At 43.1% G+C, this 12,673-nt stretch overlaps 1 protein-coding gene across 1 annotated transcript in view; it reads left to right on the top strand.

The window, feature by feature from the left end:
• Positions 1-12,673, top strand: part of sema3bl (sema domain, immunoglobulin domain (Ig), short basic domain, secreted, (semaphorin) 3bl) — a 182,003-nt gene that overhangs the window by 113,711 nt on the left and 55,619 nt on the right. Inside the window, exon 4 of the mRNA XM_020511949.2 lies at positions 1,874-1,993. Within this exon, the coding sequence (XP_020367538.1) occupies positions 1,874-1,993 (120 nt within the window). The remainder of the gene's footprint in view (positions 1-1,873; positions 1,994-12,673) is intronic.

Genomic DNA, 12,673 nt, shown 5'->3' on the forward strand with positions numbered 1-12,673 from the left:
GACACCAATCAAGGATCCTCTGTGAAACAGCTGGCACTGTAGGCCAACAATCACCTTCTTAGATGTCTCCTGATACTTCCCCCTGCTCTTTGTGTGTAGGACATAGGAGGATAGGGGCCACCACCATAGCATCCCCACAGTATCGAAGCAGGCCATTCAGCTCATCAAATCCACACCAACCCTCCAAAGAGTATCCCACCCAGACACACGCCATCCCTATAACCCTGCATTTCCCATGGCTAATGCCACCTAACCTACACATCCCCAGGCACTATAGCATGGCCAATCCATCTAACCTGCACAGATTTGGACTGTGGGAGGAAACAAGAGCACCCAGAGGAAACCCACACAGACACAGGCACAGGGAGAATGTGCAAATTCCGCACAGAGTGTCACCAAAGGCTGGAATTGAACCTGGGACCCTGGCACCGTGAGGTAGCAGTGCTAACCACTGAGCCACCATGCCACCCCAGCAAACCACAGGAACCCAAAGAAGGAGTGTTTGACTCTGACAATGTCACAGGCTTGCCTGAAAAGCTGGCAGGCCTGGGGATATCAGTAAGTGACCAGACACTAATTCCCACTATTCCAGGCTGCAAAAGCTTTAAAGATAATGACCCCAATATACAATTAATCATCAAGAGCGCCCATAGCAGTAGGGACATTTTTTCTTTAATTCACAGTATGTGGGTGCTGATGCCATTTAGTGCCCATTCCTGATTGCCCAGAGGACAGTTAAAAGCCAACGAGATGGCTATAGCTCTGGAGGCACCTAATAGACCAGACCAAGGAAGGATGGCAGTTTCCTTCCCTAAAAGACTTTAGTGAGCCAGATGGGTTTTTTTCCTGACAATCGATGATGGATTTATCATGAGACTCTTAAGTCCAGATTTTTATTAAATTCAAATTTTGCCATCTGCCATGTCAGGATTTGAACCTTGGTCCTCCAGAACATTACTGGGAGTCTCTGGACTAATTGTCTTGCAAGAAAGCCACTAGGCCATCAACTCCCCAAATGGCAGAATACCAGGGCCAGGAAATTATTAAAGCCAAATCCTTTAGCTCACACGCTTGTAATACAAGAGCCGGTGATCGAAATAATTGTCCTGCTTTCTCATCATCCTGTGCTCACATTGGCTGCTGGTTAAGCAATGGAATGCCACAATGTTAAAATCCATAGCCTATTTTTAAATATTTCCAGGCCTGTCCTCCACCTTCCCACGTCCCCCTATCCCCAACAATTGCTATAGTCTCCTCCAACCCCACAGGATCTCTGCACCCCTCCAACTCAGACCCTTGGGTATTCCTGCTTTGAATCCCTCTACCGTTAATGATGTGCCTCCAGCTACTAAGACCGTAAATTCCCTCACTAAACATCTCCGCCGCTACATCTGTCTCTCTCATCCTTCGTCCTGTAAAACCTACCTCTCAACTGTCTTTGTAGCTCTCTATGAGCTTGGTGTTAAACTTTGTTTGATAACACTCCCACCAAGTTCTTTTAATGTTTTTAACAACATTAAAGGTGTTATATAAATCGTGTCATTGCAATATTTGTCTGCAGGGCTGAAATATTGTTCAAATATAAAAAAAATTAAGTGGTTAAATATTTTGAAGGTGATTTTAACTGAACCTAATTTTTAACAGTGCAGTCACAACAGGCCGAGTGGCCTCCTCCTATACTGTAACAACTTGTTGTGCTGCATGGCCTGTTTCTGAGATTCCCACACTATGACATGGGAGTGTTTTAAGTGACCTTTAAGCACAGGCAGGGGAAGAATGTTTAAAAGTATCTGCAAGTGAGTGCAACTTTGAGTCAACAGTTCTATCGCGGAGGTTGACTTGGTGCCTTATTCAGCTCTCCTTTCTGTTCCAGAGTGAATGTGCCAACTACGTGCGGGTATTGCATCCGTATAACCGAACCCACCTGCTGGCCTGTGGAACTGGGGCCTTCCAGCCACTGTGTGCCCTGGTGTACGTGGGGCACAGAGGAGAGGTAAGTAGCTGTTCTGCTCCCACTTTTAAAGAGCCCGATTTTCACTGTCCCCAAGTCCCACTGACGGAGGCAGGGTTAAAGTTGGGCATTCAGGAATCTTCTCGGGCAGCAGAAAGAGGGAGCGAAGGGTGTAGTGGGCGACTCCTGCTCCATTACTGGGAGCTCAACATTTACACAGGTTTCTCCACCGTCCTGTGTTTTTTGTTCACCCTGTAGGTTGGTGTGCTTAACTGTTCTGCTGCCTAGAAGAGACATGGAGACATGCTCACAGAAAGAAACCCTTCAGTCCAACTCCTCCATGCCGAACTAAACTAGTCCCTTTTGCCAGCAATTGGCCCATATCCCTCTAAACTTTTCCTGTTCATATAACTGTCTAAATGTCTTTTCAATGTTATAACTGTACCTGCATCTACCACTCCCTCTGGCGGTTCATTTCACATACGAACCACCCTCTGCCTGAAAACATTGCCCCTCAGGTTCCTTTTAAGTTTTTCCCCTCTCCTTAAACCTATGCCCTGAAGTTTTGAACTCCCCTACCCTAAGGAAATGACGTTTGCTATTCAACTTATCTATGCCCCTCATGTTTATTATAAACCTCTGAAAGGTCAGCCCTCAACCTCCTATCCTCCAGAGAAAAAAACTCCCAGCCTATTTTTATAACTCAAACTCTTTATTCCCAGTAACATCCTTGTAAATCTTTTCTGCACCCTTTCCAGTTTAATAACATCCTTACTGCCATTTCACTCATGGCTAGGGAAGCTGGGAGATTAGCTTCAGTCTGCCAAGAGAGTCTTTAATTCTATCAAAAGATCTTCATGTCACACCAGAGGGCAGGGAACTGATCAAAATGTCCCCAAGGATGACTGACTGTCATTTTAGCTTCAGGAAGGGAGGATTAGAGAGGCAACATAAATTCAGAGAGAGATGTTGATGGGGACCGATTTAGATGTCGATTTAGAAGATAATTAATAGGCTAGAGAAAGGAAACTCGAGAAAATAGGGCCAAGATTACACATGTTTAGTGCAAAGGGAATATTTGGATCAAACATCAGTGACAAGTTCTTTAACAAATGATGAGGATGTCAAGGATTAAACATCTATAAGGATCACCTGTGTTGGAAAGGGGTTAGTAGCTCTGAAGGTTGAGATCCAGTGGATCCACTTAATTCAAAGCTGTGGTGTGGTGCAATGAGAGGGGGCTTTAGGGATCTCTTCCTGCCAGCAGTGCTGATAGTTGAAGTCTTGGCAGGGGAGATAAGTAACATCACATCCAAATTAACATAATCAGGGCAACTGAGAACATTGTTCATTTACACCTGCTGGAATTGCTATGAATTTATAGGTAAGGGCATATTCTCTCCTGTGACAATATGTGCCCATAAGAGGGATTTGTTGTGACCTGTTTCACTTGAAGAGAGGTGTTATAAACCTGCTCCATGGAAAGCAGAGTAAATAGCTTTGGGTTTTTTGGTAGACGAAAGAAGCATGTGTAGATGGAGTCAGGCTCAGACAGCCCCCAGATTTTAATTTTTGCTTTCAGTTGTTGAAGCTGCGGCTTTTGGAGTTGAAGCAGCTAGGTACAGCTTTCTTTCTCTGCAGCTGCAAAAGCTTGAGCTCTCTCTCTGCTACCAAATTCATTCTGTCGGTGTTCCTTCTCCTGATCTGAAGGAGATAGCAAGTGGGGGAAATCTGTTTTGCTGAATTTGCCATTGCCAAGGGTATATTAGAACAGTTGATGAGTACTAGTTAAACAATATATTATTTTGTTAGGTATTTCCCTAGAGTTAAAGTTATGCCAATTCTTCATTTTTTGTTTGTGTTTTAATGTGATGTAAGAATAAAGTGTGTTTTGCATAAAGCCTTGTAGTTGGACCAATCACATCTGGAATGCCATGCCTTATACTTGCCTTTAACAAAGATAAAAGTTAGGGTCTAGGCTATCTCCTTGACATGTTTTGAGGGGGTTAGGTCTGGCCCATGACACTTGCCTTCCAACTTCATTTCGATTTAACCCCATTCCCCTCTACCTATCCCTCACCTTTTGGTGCTGTGCAGTGCCCTTAATGGGCATTGTGTAAGCTTCGCTTTTGTATGGTCTGATCTACATGCTTACTCAGTGGGACTCATTTTACACTAATAATGAGACGTGGTTTACCATGAGACATGGTTTATTATTGTTGAAACACAAGATAGATATAAATACAACGTTACAAAGCCAGTGTTTCCCTCTAATATCCTGAGTAACCTCACAGTTCTTAAATGTCTATGCCCACAGACTAATTTAGAATCTGCTTTGGGAGCACAAGATGCTATAAAGTGTATACTAGCCCGATTGCAGCTCGTCAAACTGGAGTTGAGGCTGTACTTCCTACTCCCAAGGTTCCTTTTTATTTCAAAAATATGCTTTACTCATGAAAAATATCTTTGTATGTACACATAGTCACAAATGCATTCCTGCTCCTCTGATGCTGTCTGACCCGCTGTGTTTCCCCAGCTCCACGTTTACTAAATTTCAGGTGAACTGTTTTTGAGACAGCTTGGCTCCTAAGGTCAGCTCAATCAATAGGGAAAATTACAATATCCAATACCATCTTTTGTAACACCTTTCCTGAGATTGATACTCAGTTTAAACTTTGCTAATTACATTGTTACATCAAATTGCTGCTAAGCCCTGTTCTCGGAAATGAAGCCAGTCAAATCAGAGATGTCTCTCACATTCTGCAGAGAACGTCAGGACCAAGGGAGATCAGTTATCGCGCACTCCTAATGTCTCAAATACATGTAAATATACTCCTGTATGTGTAAGAGATGCCTTTGGTTTTTTTTTGGATAGAGTCAAACTCCAATGTTTGTTTGTTTCCTTCTTGATATTTAAAAAAAGGAAAAAGAGAAAACAAAGGAGAGATTCTCAGAGGGTCTTGTGCACAGTGGTAGTAGTGTCCCAAAGACCCAGGTTGAAGTCCCACCTGCTCCAGAGGTGTGTTAAAGCACCTCTAATGTGGAGACATTGTCTCCCCTTTTGGGAGAGTTTAGAATCACAGGGCATAATCCGAGCCCAAGAAGCTGCACATTTAGACAGAGATGAGGAGGAATTTCTTCTGTCAGAGGGTAGTGGAATGCTTTACCGCGGAGGGCTGTCGATGCTGGGTCATTAAGTATATTAAAAGCTTAGATCGACAGATTTTCAATAAAATGGAAAAAGGGAATAATCTCAGAGGTCTTGTTGAGCAGTGGTAATGTCTCTACCACTGAATGCAGAAGGCCTGGGTTCACATCTCACTTGCTGTCAAGGTGTGTCACAACATCTCTGAGCGGGTTGATCAGAAAATATAAAAAGCATGTGTTATCTTGTGCCTTTTCTTTGAAATAGCCAGGAGCCTGGGGAGCTCGCAGCTCACAAGATACAAGAAATTGGAGCAAGTGACCCATCAAACCCGCTCTGCCAATCAATCCAGTTGTGGCATGGGCTTTCCTGCCTGCTCTGCATAAACCTTGATTCCCTGAGAGACCACAAGCTTCTCTGTCTCAGATTAAATGTGTTCAATGATGGAGATTGCACAGAGAACCCCAAAGATTCGCAAGGGGAGCTAATGGCCTAGTGGTATCATTGTCAGCCTATTAATCCAGAAACCCATGTAATGGTCTGGAGTTCAAACTCCACTACGGCAGATGGTGGAATTTGATTTCAATTAAAAGTCTGTTGTTGGGAGAAACCCAACTGGTTCACTAAAGATCTTTAGGGAGGGAAACTGCCATCCTATACCCGGTCTGGCCTACATGTGACTGTGGACCAGAGCATTATGGTTGACTCTTAACTGCACTCTGGGCAATTAGGGATGAGCAGTAAATGGTCTAGCCAAATTTTAATCCCATGAATAAATTTTAAGAAAAACCTTTAAATGCAAGCTTCTCTGAGTTTCATTGCTTTCTCCATAGTGAGGATTTGGCCAATTAGAATGGACTTGCCAACCAATCAGCAGCTCATTTTCACTGTAGTATAAATTATTGTGACCACTCAATATTAGTCATTCTTGAGTTTCTTCTGATGGGTGTGCGGTGAAAAACCACAGCAATATCTATGTTTTTACATTGTGCCTTTACAGTTCAATGTAAATATGGTCATACCATATCTTGGCTCATGGCAAATGTCCAGAGACCTCTTCCCTGCCCTCTGTGACCCCTGTTCGCATGACACTGAACAGCAAGTTACCAACAAGTATTACTGGCACTATTTCTGATCCCAGTCCTCACTCTTTCTTCCTCGTTTTAGATCACAGTGCTCTTCGAAGGCCAAGTATTTGCCACTTGTTCACAGAATGAGAAAGTTGCTGATTTATTGCATTTAAGAGCCAGCCTCATTGCTATAGGTCTGGAGTCACATGTAGACCAGATTCCTTCACTAAAGGAAGTAGTTCTCCCTCTCCCTTTTATTAAAGGGTATTAATGAACCAGATGGGTTTTCCCCTAACAATGGATTCACAGTCATTATTAGATTTTTAACTCCAGATTTTCATTGCATTCTGCAATGTAATTGCTCCATTCTGTTACGGTAGGGCTTGAACTGGGTCCCCAGAACATTACTTGGGTTACTGGATTAACAGTCCAGCAATAATACCACTAGGCCATTGCCTCCCCATATTATATCTAAGCTGCAATTTGCAGAGTACAGCTGCTTTAATTGGAAAGCTTAAACATTGCCAGGTATGGGAGGCACATTTCTGGAATTGTTTCACCTCCGTAACTGCAGCCAGCTCTTTCTGAGCTTTAAGTCAAACCGTTATTACCAAATTAGCACTACAAAATGCCTAACCAGAATTAGGAGTGTTAAATGAAACTTTTTATTGACCAATTTTGCTCCATCTGAGTCAATAACTCACTCCTATTTATTGAGTGCGGCTCCTGTCAGATCCTCTGTGCACGCAGACGGAGTAGGTATGGATAATTCGCTCATGTTTTGTGTGTACAGAGATTTACAGTGCACAGGCAGCTCAAAGGGAGCCCCTGATACTGCATTGACCATGTGTGCAGTTGCTGAAGAAATGCTGAGTTTGGAGTTGTTTCTATCTGCATTCTCCAATGACAGGTGATGAGGGTTGTAGTGTTAAGCGCTACTCTGCTCTGCAGACCCCAGGGCTGTTTTGGACCAGATATCAACTGCGGCTAAATGAGGAACTCTCCTGCCTCCGAGTTAGAGGATTGTGGATTTCTGTTGAGGCTGATTCACTAAATGTATTCAAGGCTGAGATAGACAGATTTTTAATCAGTAAAGAAGGGAATGAAGAATTATGGGAAAAAAGCAGGAACGTGATCTCATTGAATAGCAGAGCTGGCTCAATGGGCTGAATGTCCTACTTCTGGTTCTGCAACTAGCAGTCTTACAGTCCAAATCTGGCCTAGCCCTCCAATGAGATGCTGAGGGAGGACTACATTGGTACCTTCTATTGTGTGAGGTATTAAGGTGAGGCCTCAGTGTAGCCTCAACCTCTCTGATGAACATTCTCCGAGTGGCTTGCAAGGCCATTTTAGAGGTTCGTGAAGTATCAACCACATTGCTCTGGGTCTGGAGTCATATGTAGGCCAGACCAGGTAAAGATGACTGATCTCCCTATCCAAAGAACAGAGATGAACCAAGATAACACAGTGTGGAGCTGGAGGAACACAGCAGGCCAGGCAGCATCAGAGGAACAGGGAAGCTGACGTTTCAGGTCTGGACCCTGCTTCAGAAAAAGAAAACGAACCAAGTGAGTTTTTATGACAATTGTTGGTAGTTTCATGATCACCATTACTTTATGTCCCAGATTTATGAATGGCACTTAAATGCTAGCAGTGATGGGATATGAACCCATTTTGCCAAAGCATTAGTCTCATTAGACCTTTAGCATTAGACCATTTATTGGTCCACGCACTATGCCTGCTTGATGGTGATCCATGGATAATTCAACACCAAACCTTGCAGAGAGTTTTTACAGCACAGAAAGAGACCCTTCAGCCCAATGAGTCCATGCTGGTCATCAAACATCCATCTATTCTAATCCAATCATAAAAATCTGCAAGCATAACTGATGGATGCTTTACTTGTTTCATTGTGAACAAGATTTTGAAGTACAATTAGCAGTAGACAGCTGAAGCTCCAAACTACAGGCACCCAGGAGCAGCAGTGAGGCAATGATGAAGAAATCATTTCTCATGAAAGTAATGCCTGCTCTTTATAACTTGTCCTGATAAATGAATCAGAGAGATTGTCAGACAGTTTGGTTAATCATTGGAGTTTAGTTAATCCCATTCTGACCTCTGTGGCTATAAAGTCATGTTGCTAAGCTGACTTCATGAGGATTTAATCATCCAAAAGCTGGCTGGTTTCCACTGTACATCTCTTAACAAGTTAACTATTCTTTAATAGACACCGGCAGTACTTTGTTGGACGGTATGGCGCCTGTACAACAGCCAACTCACTATTTCTAGAGTGCAAGTCAATGTATACGTTGTGAAATTCTATCATTAATCTTTAATTGAGATGTTGCAACAGGTTGTTATATATGACTGTGCATAGCCAATCCCTTTACAAGACTGCTCAATGGAAAGTGGGAAACGTCTAATGGAAGTTAACCAAATTCCTTACATCACTCTCATGCACTGTTGGAAGTCTGTCACATGACAACTTGGGTTAAACCACCTAGCCACTGGGTATTAATGTGGCCATGACATCAGAGAACAATCCACTTTCTAATCATCCTCCTTCTTTTTGGATCTTCCTGAATCTGTATTTACAAAGAGACTTCTGAGAAGCTGGAGTTACTTTCTTGGGAGCTGAGAAGTTGAAGAACATACGATTGTAAGAAATGTGATTCAGCCCCTTAAGCCTATTCTACCAATCAACAAGATCATGGTTGGTCTGTACCAGGCCTCAACTCCTCTTTCCTACCAGCTGAAGAACAAAGCAGCTGTACTAAACCCTAAATAGTTTCAGGAGAGTGAATAAGGGTAAGCTACAGGCTGTGGATCATGTGGGGATGGTGACGGTTCACCAGCGAAGGCAGCTGGGATGTTGCATTGCTGTTCATCATGCACATGGTGGGGGCAGCACAGGCTGGGCCCAGCATTTATTGTCCATCCCTAGTTGCTGTTGAGAAGGTGGTGATGAGCTGCCTTATGAATGCTGCAGTTAGTGTAGGTACACCCACAATGCCCTTAGGGAAGGAATTCCAGGATTTTGACACAGCCACACTAAAGGAACAGTAATATATTTCCAAGCCAAGATGGTGCGTGGCTTGGAGGGGAACTCATAAGGGGTAGTGTTCCTATATATTTACTGCCCTCGAGCTTCTGGTTACTCATGGTCTTGGGTTTGGGAGGTACTAAGAAACCTTAGCATGTTATTGCAGTGCATCTTGTAGATAGTACACACTGCTGCTACTGAGCATTGGTGGTGGAGGGAATGGGTGCTTGTGGGTGTGGTGCCAATCAAGAGGGCTGCTTTGTCTTGCTTAGTTTCAAGCTTCTAGAGTATTGTTGGAGCTGCACTCATCCAGGCAAGTGAGGAGTATTCCAGCACACTCCCGATTTGTGCCTTGCAAATGAAGGACAGGTTTTGGGAGCCAGGATTCTATCACTATCAGATTTCTATCTGTCCTGCTCTTGTAGCCACAGTATTTATATGGATGGTCCAGTTCAGTTTCTGGTCAATGGTAACCTCCAGGATATGACAGTGGAGAATTTGGTGATGATAATGCCTTTGAATATCAAGGAGTGATGGTTAGATTCTCTGTTGTTGGAGATGGTCATTGCCTGGCATTTGCCTGGCACGAATGTTTCATTCCATTTGTCAGCCCAAGCCTGGATATTGTCCAAATTTTGCTGTATTTGGACACGGACTGCAACAGGGTCGAAGGACTCACTAATAGTGCTGGAATTTGTGCGACCATTGGGTGCATCCCTCTGTGACCTTACAATGGAGAGAAGGTTGTTGATGAAGCAGCTGAAGACGCTTTGCCATGAGTCAGTGCCAATGACACACATTCGTTCATATGTTGCATGGCTCAGCTGAAGACTAGCTGAAGAGGTAAACAAGTCACATGAACACGGAGAAATTGAACTCAAAAAGTGGAGTACAACTTTGGTTTGGTTTAACAGCCCTGCAGAGAACTTGATTTACATGCAGTCCTTAGTACGATTTATACAATCAGTTAGCTTGTCTCACACAGGAAAGAGGTCTTGATTAATTGAATACAACATATTGTCAGAGAGTGACTGCTCTCCATCTTTCAATCAACTATTTAATGGACTGTTTGAGGTAATAGTTCTTCTTTATAATCAATAAGCAAAGGTTTGGGAGTTTGAAATTGAGAACAGCATCTGTTATCCCTGAGGGCTTGAAACTATCAACTGCACTTTGTCTATTGTAGGACGTGATAAAAACAGTTTGAGCACCTCTTAGAAATTCCTGTGTAGTCTATAAAGGAATCGTTCAAAAATCTGATAATTAATGGTTGTAAATGGATAATGACAGGATAAGTGTGTATATTGGTCTTTTTAATTTTAATATGAGCAATATCATTAGTGTAATGTTTGTATGTAGTTCATGAGATCATCAGTGTTCATCCATTCCCCATTGATTAGTCTATCAATTGGGAAACACATATACACAGCTGGAAGAACACGACATTTGGAAAAGACTCAAAAGTATTAACTTTGCTTGGTTGGCAGTCCCTGAGTTGGAAAGCGAGTGTTTAACACCAACTCCATGAAGTGAATTATAGAGTCATAGAGTCATACAACACACAAACAGACCTTTCGACCCAACTCGTCCATGTTGACCATGTTTCCTAAGCTAAACTACTCCCATTTGCCTGGGGCTGGCCCATATCCCTCTAAACCTTTCTTATTTATGTATTTATCCAAACATCTTGCAAATGTTGTAACGTACCTGCAACTACCGCTTCCTCTAGCAGTTTATTCCACGTATAAACCATCCACTTGGTGAAAAAGTTGCCCCTCAAGTCCCTTTTAAATCTTTCTTCTGTCACTTAAAAACATTCCCCCTGGTTTTGAACTCCCCTACCCTAGGGAAAAGACCTTTGCTATTCACCTTATCTATGCCGCTCATGACTTTATAAACCTCTACAAGGTTACCCCTCAACCCCCTATGCTCCAGTGAAAATACTTGAACATATCCAGCCTCTCCTTAGAACACAAATCCTCCAATCCCTGCAACATCCTGGTAAATCTTTTCTGAACTCTCTCCAATTTAATAATATCCTTCCTATAGCAGGGCAGCCAGAACTGAATGCAGTACTCCAATAGTGGCCTCTTCAATATCCTGTACAACCTCAACATGACATCCAGACTCCTATACTCATTTGTCTGAGCAATGAAGGCAAGCGTGCTAAACAGCTTCTTAACCACCTGGTCTGTGTGAGACACAATTTTCAAAGAACTATGTACCTGAACCCCTGGATCTATCTATTCGACAACACTACCCAGGGCTCTACCATTAACTGTATAAGACTTGCCTTTGTTCGTCTTACCAAAATGCAATACTTCACATTTATTCAAATTAAATGCTATCTGTCACTCCTCAGCCCATTGGCCCAAATGATCAAGATCTCTTTGTAATCTTAGTTAACCTTCTTCCCTGTTCAATACACCACCAATTTTGGTGTCATCCACAAACTTACAAATGATGCTTCCTAAATTCTCGTCCAAGTTGTTTATATAAATAATGAACAGCAGTGGTCCCAGCACCGATCCCTGTGGAACACCACCGGCCACAGACCTCCAATCCGAAAAACAACCCTCTATCACCACCCTCTGTCTACTACCAATCAGCTAACTCCCCCTGAATCCCATGTGATCTAACTTTATTATTCTGTCTACCATGCAGAACCTTGTCATAGGCTTTACTAAAGTCCATGTAGACAACATTTCCTGCTCACTGTCCTGTTCATAGCTCACAGTCTAGGGAGAGAGGTACAGTGAATGCGGTATTTGATTAAGCTTATCTGTTCACGTATCCTCGTATGGTGCTTGATTCCTTTAGTGTGTGGGGAGAGCAGCTGAGTGAAGTGACTGACTCCTGCGTCTCAGAGACAAAATTCTGCAGAGAGACTAGACCTACTTCTCCCAGCTGTGTCTAAAGTTGTCATTGTCCTAGCAGGCCATAGGTGGTGGGTTAACCTGAGGATCACCAAACCTCAGGCAACGGGTGAGGTTGAGAAAGTGGGACATTTGTGGCCACCTTAGTCAGCACAGGAACCACACTATTGGCATCACTCTGTATCACAAACCAGTTATCCAGCCAAGTGATCTAAATGACCCTCAAGCTATCACTACAAACACAATGAAGGCACTGTGAAGTTGTAAGCCAAAAAATTATGGATGCTGGAACCAGCTCTGAAGAAGCGTCACTGGACCCAAAACACTTCTCTCTCCACGGATGCTGCCGGACCCGCTGTGCATTCCCAGCAGTTTCTGTAAATTTTTAAGATGCTTTAAGTCATGTAAATAAACAGTTTGAGTTTATAAGTAAGGCATACAGCAACTGAAGCTAACCCGAACAGGGTGGGAGTACGACGTCACGCCACAGGAATAAAAGTAGAGCCCAGGGCAGTGACAGCCCACATTTACAAAGCAGAGCTGTAAAGAATGTGCAGAGCTGGATGCCCTCAAGCTATCACTACAAAC

Source organism: Rhincodon typus, chromosome 16, assembly GCF_021869965.1.
Source record: "Rhincodon typus isolate 14 chromosome 16, sRhiTyp1.1, whole genome shotgun sequence".
NCBI classification, from domain to species: Eukaryota; Metazoa; Chordata; class Chondrichthyes; order Orectolobiformes; family Rhincodontidae; genus Rhincodon; species Rhincodon typus.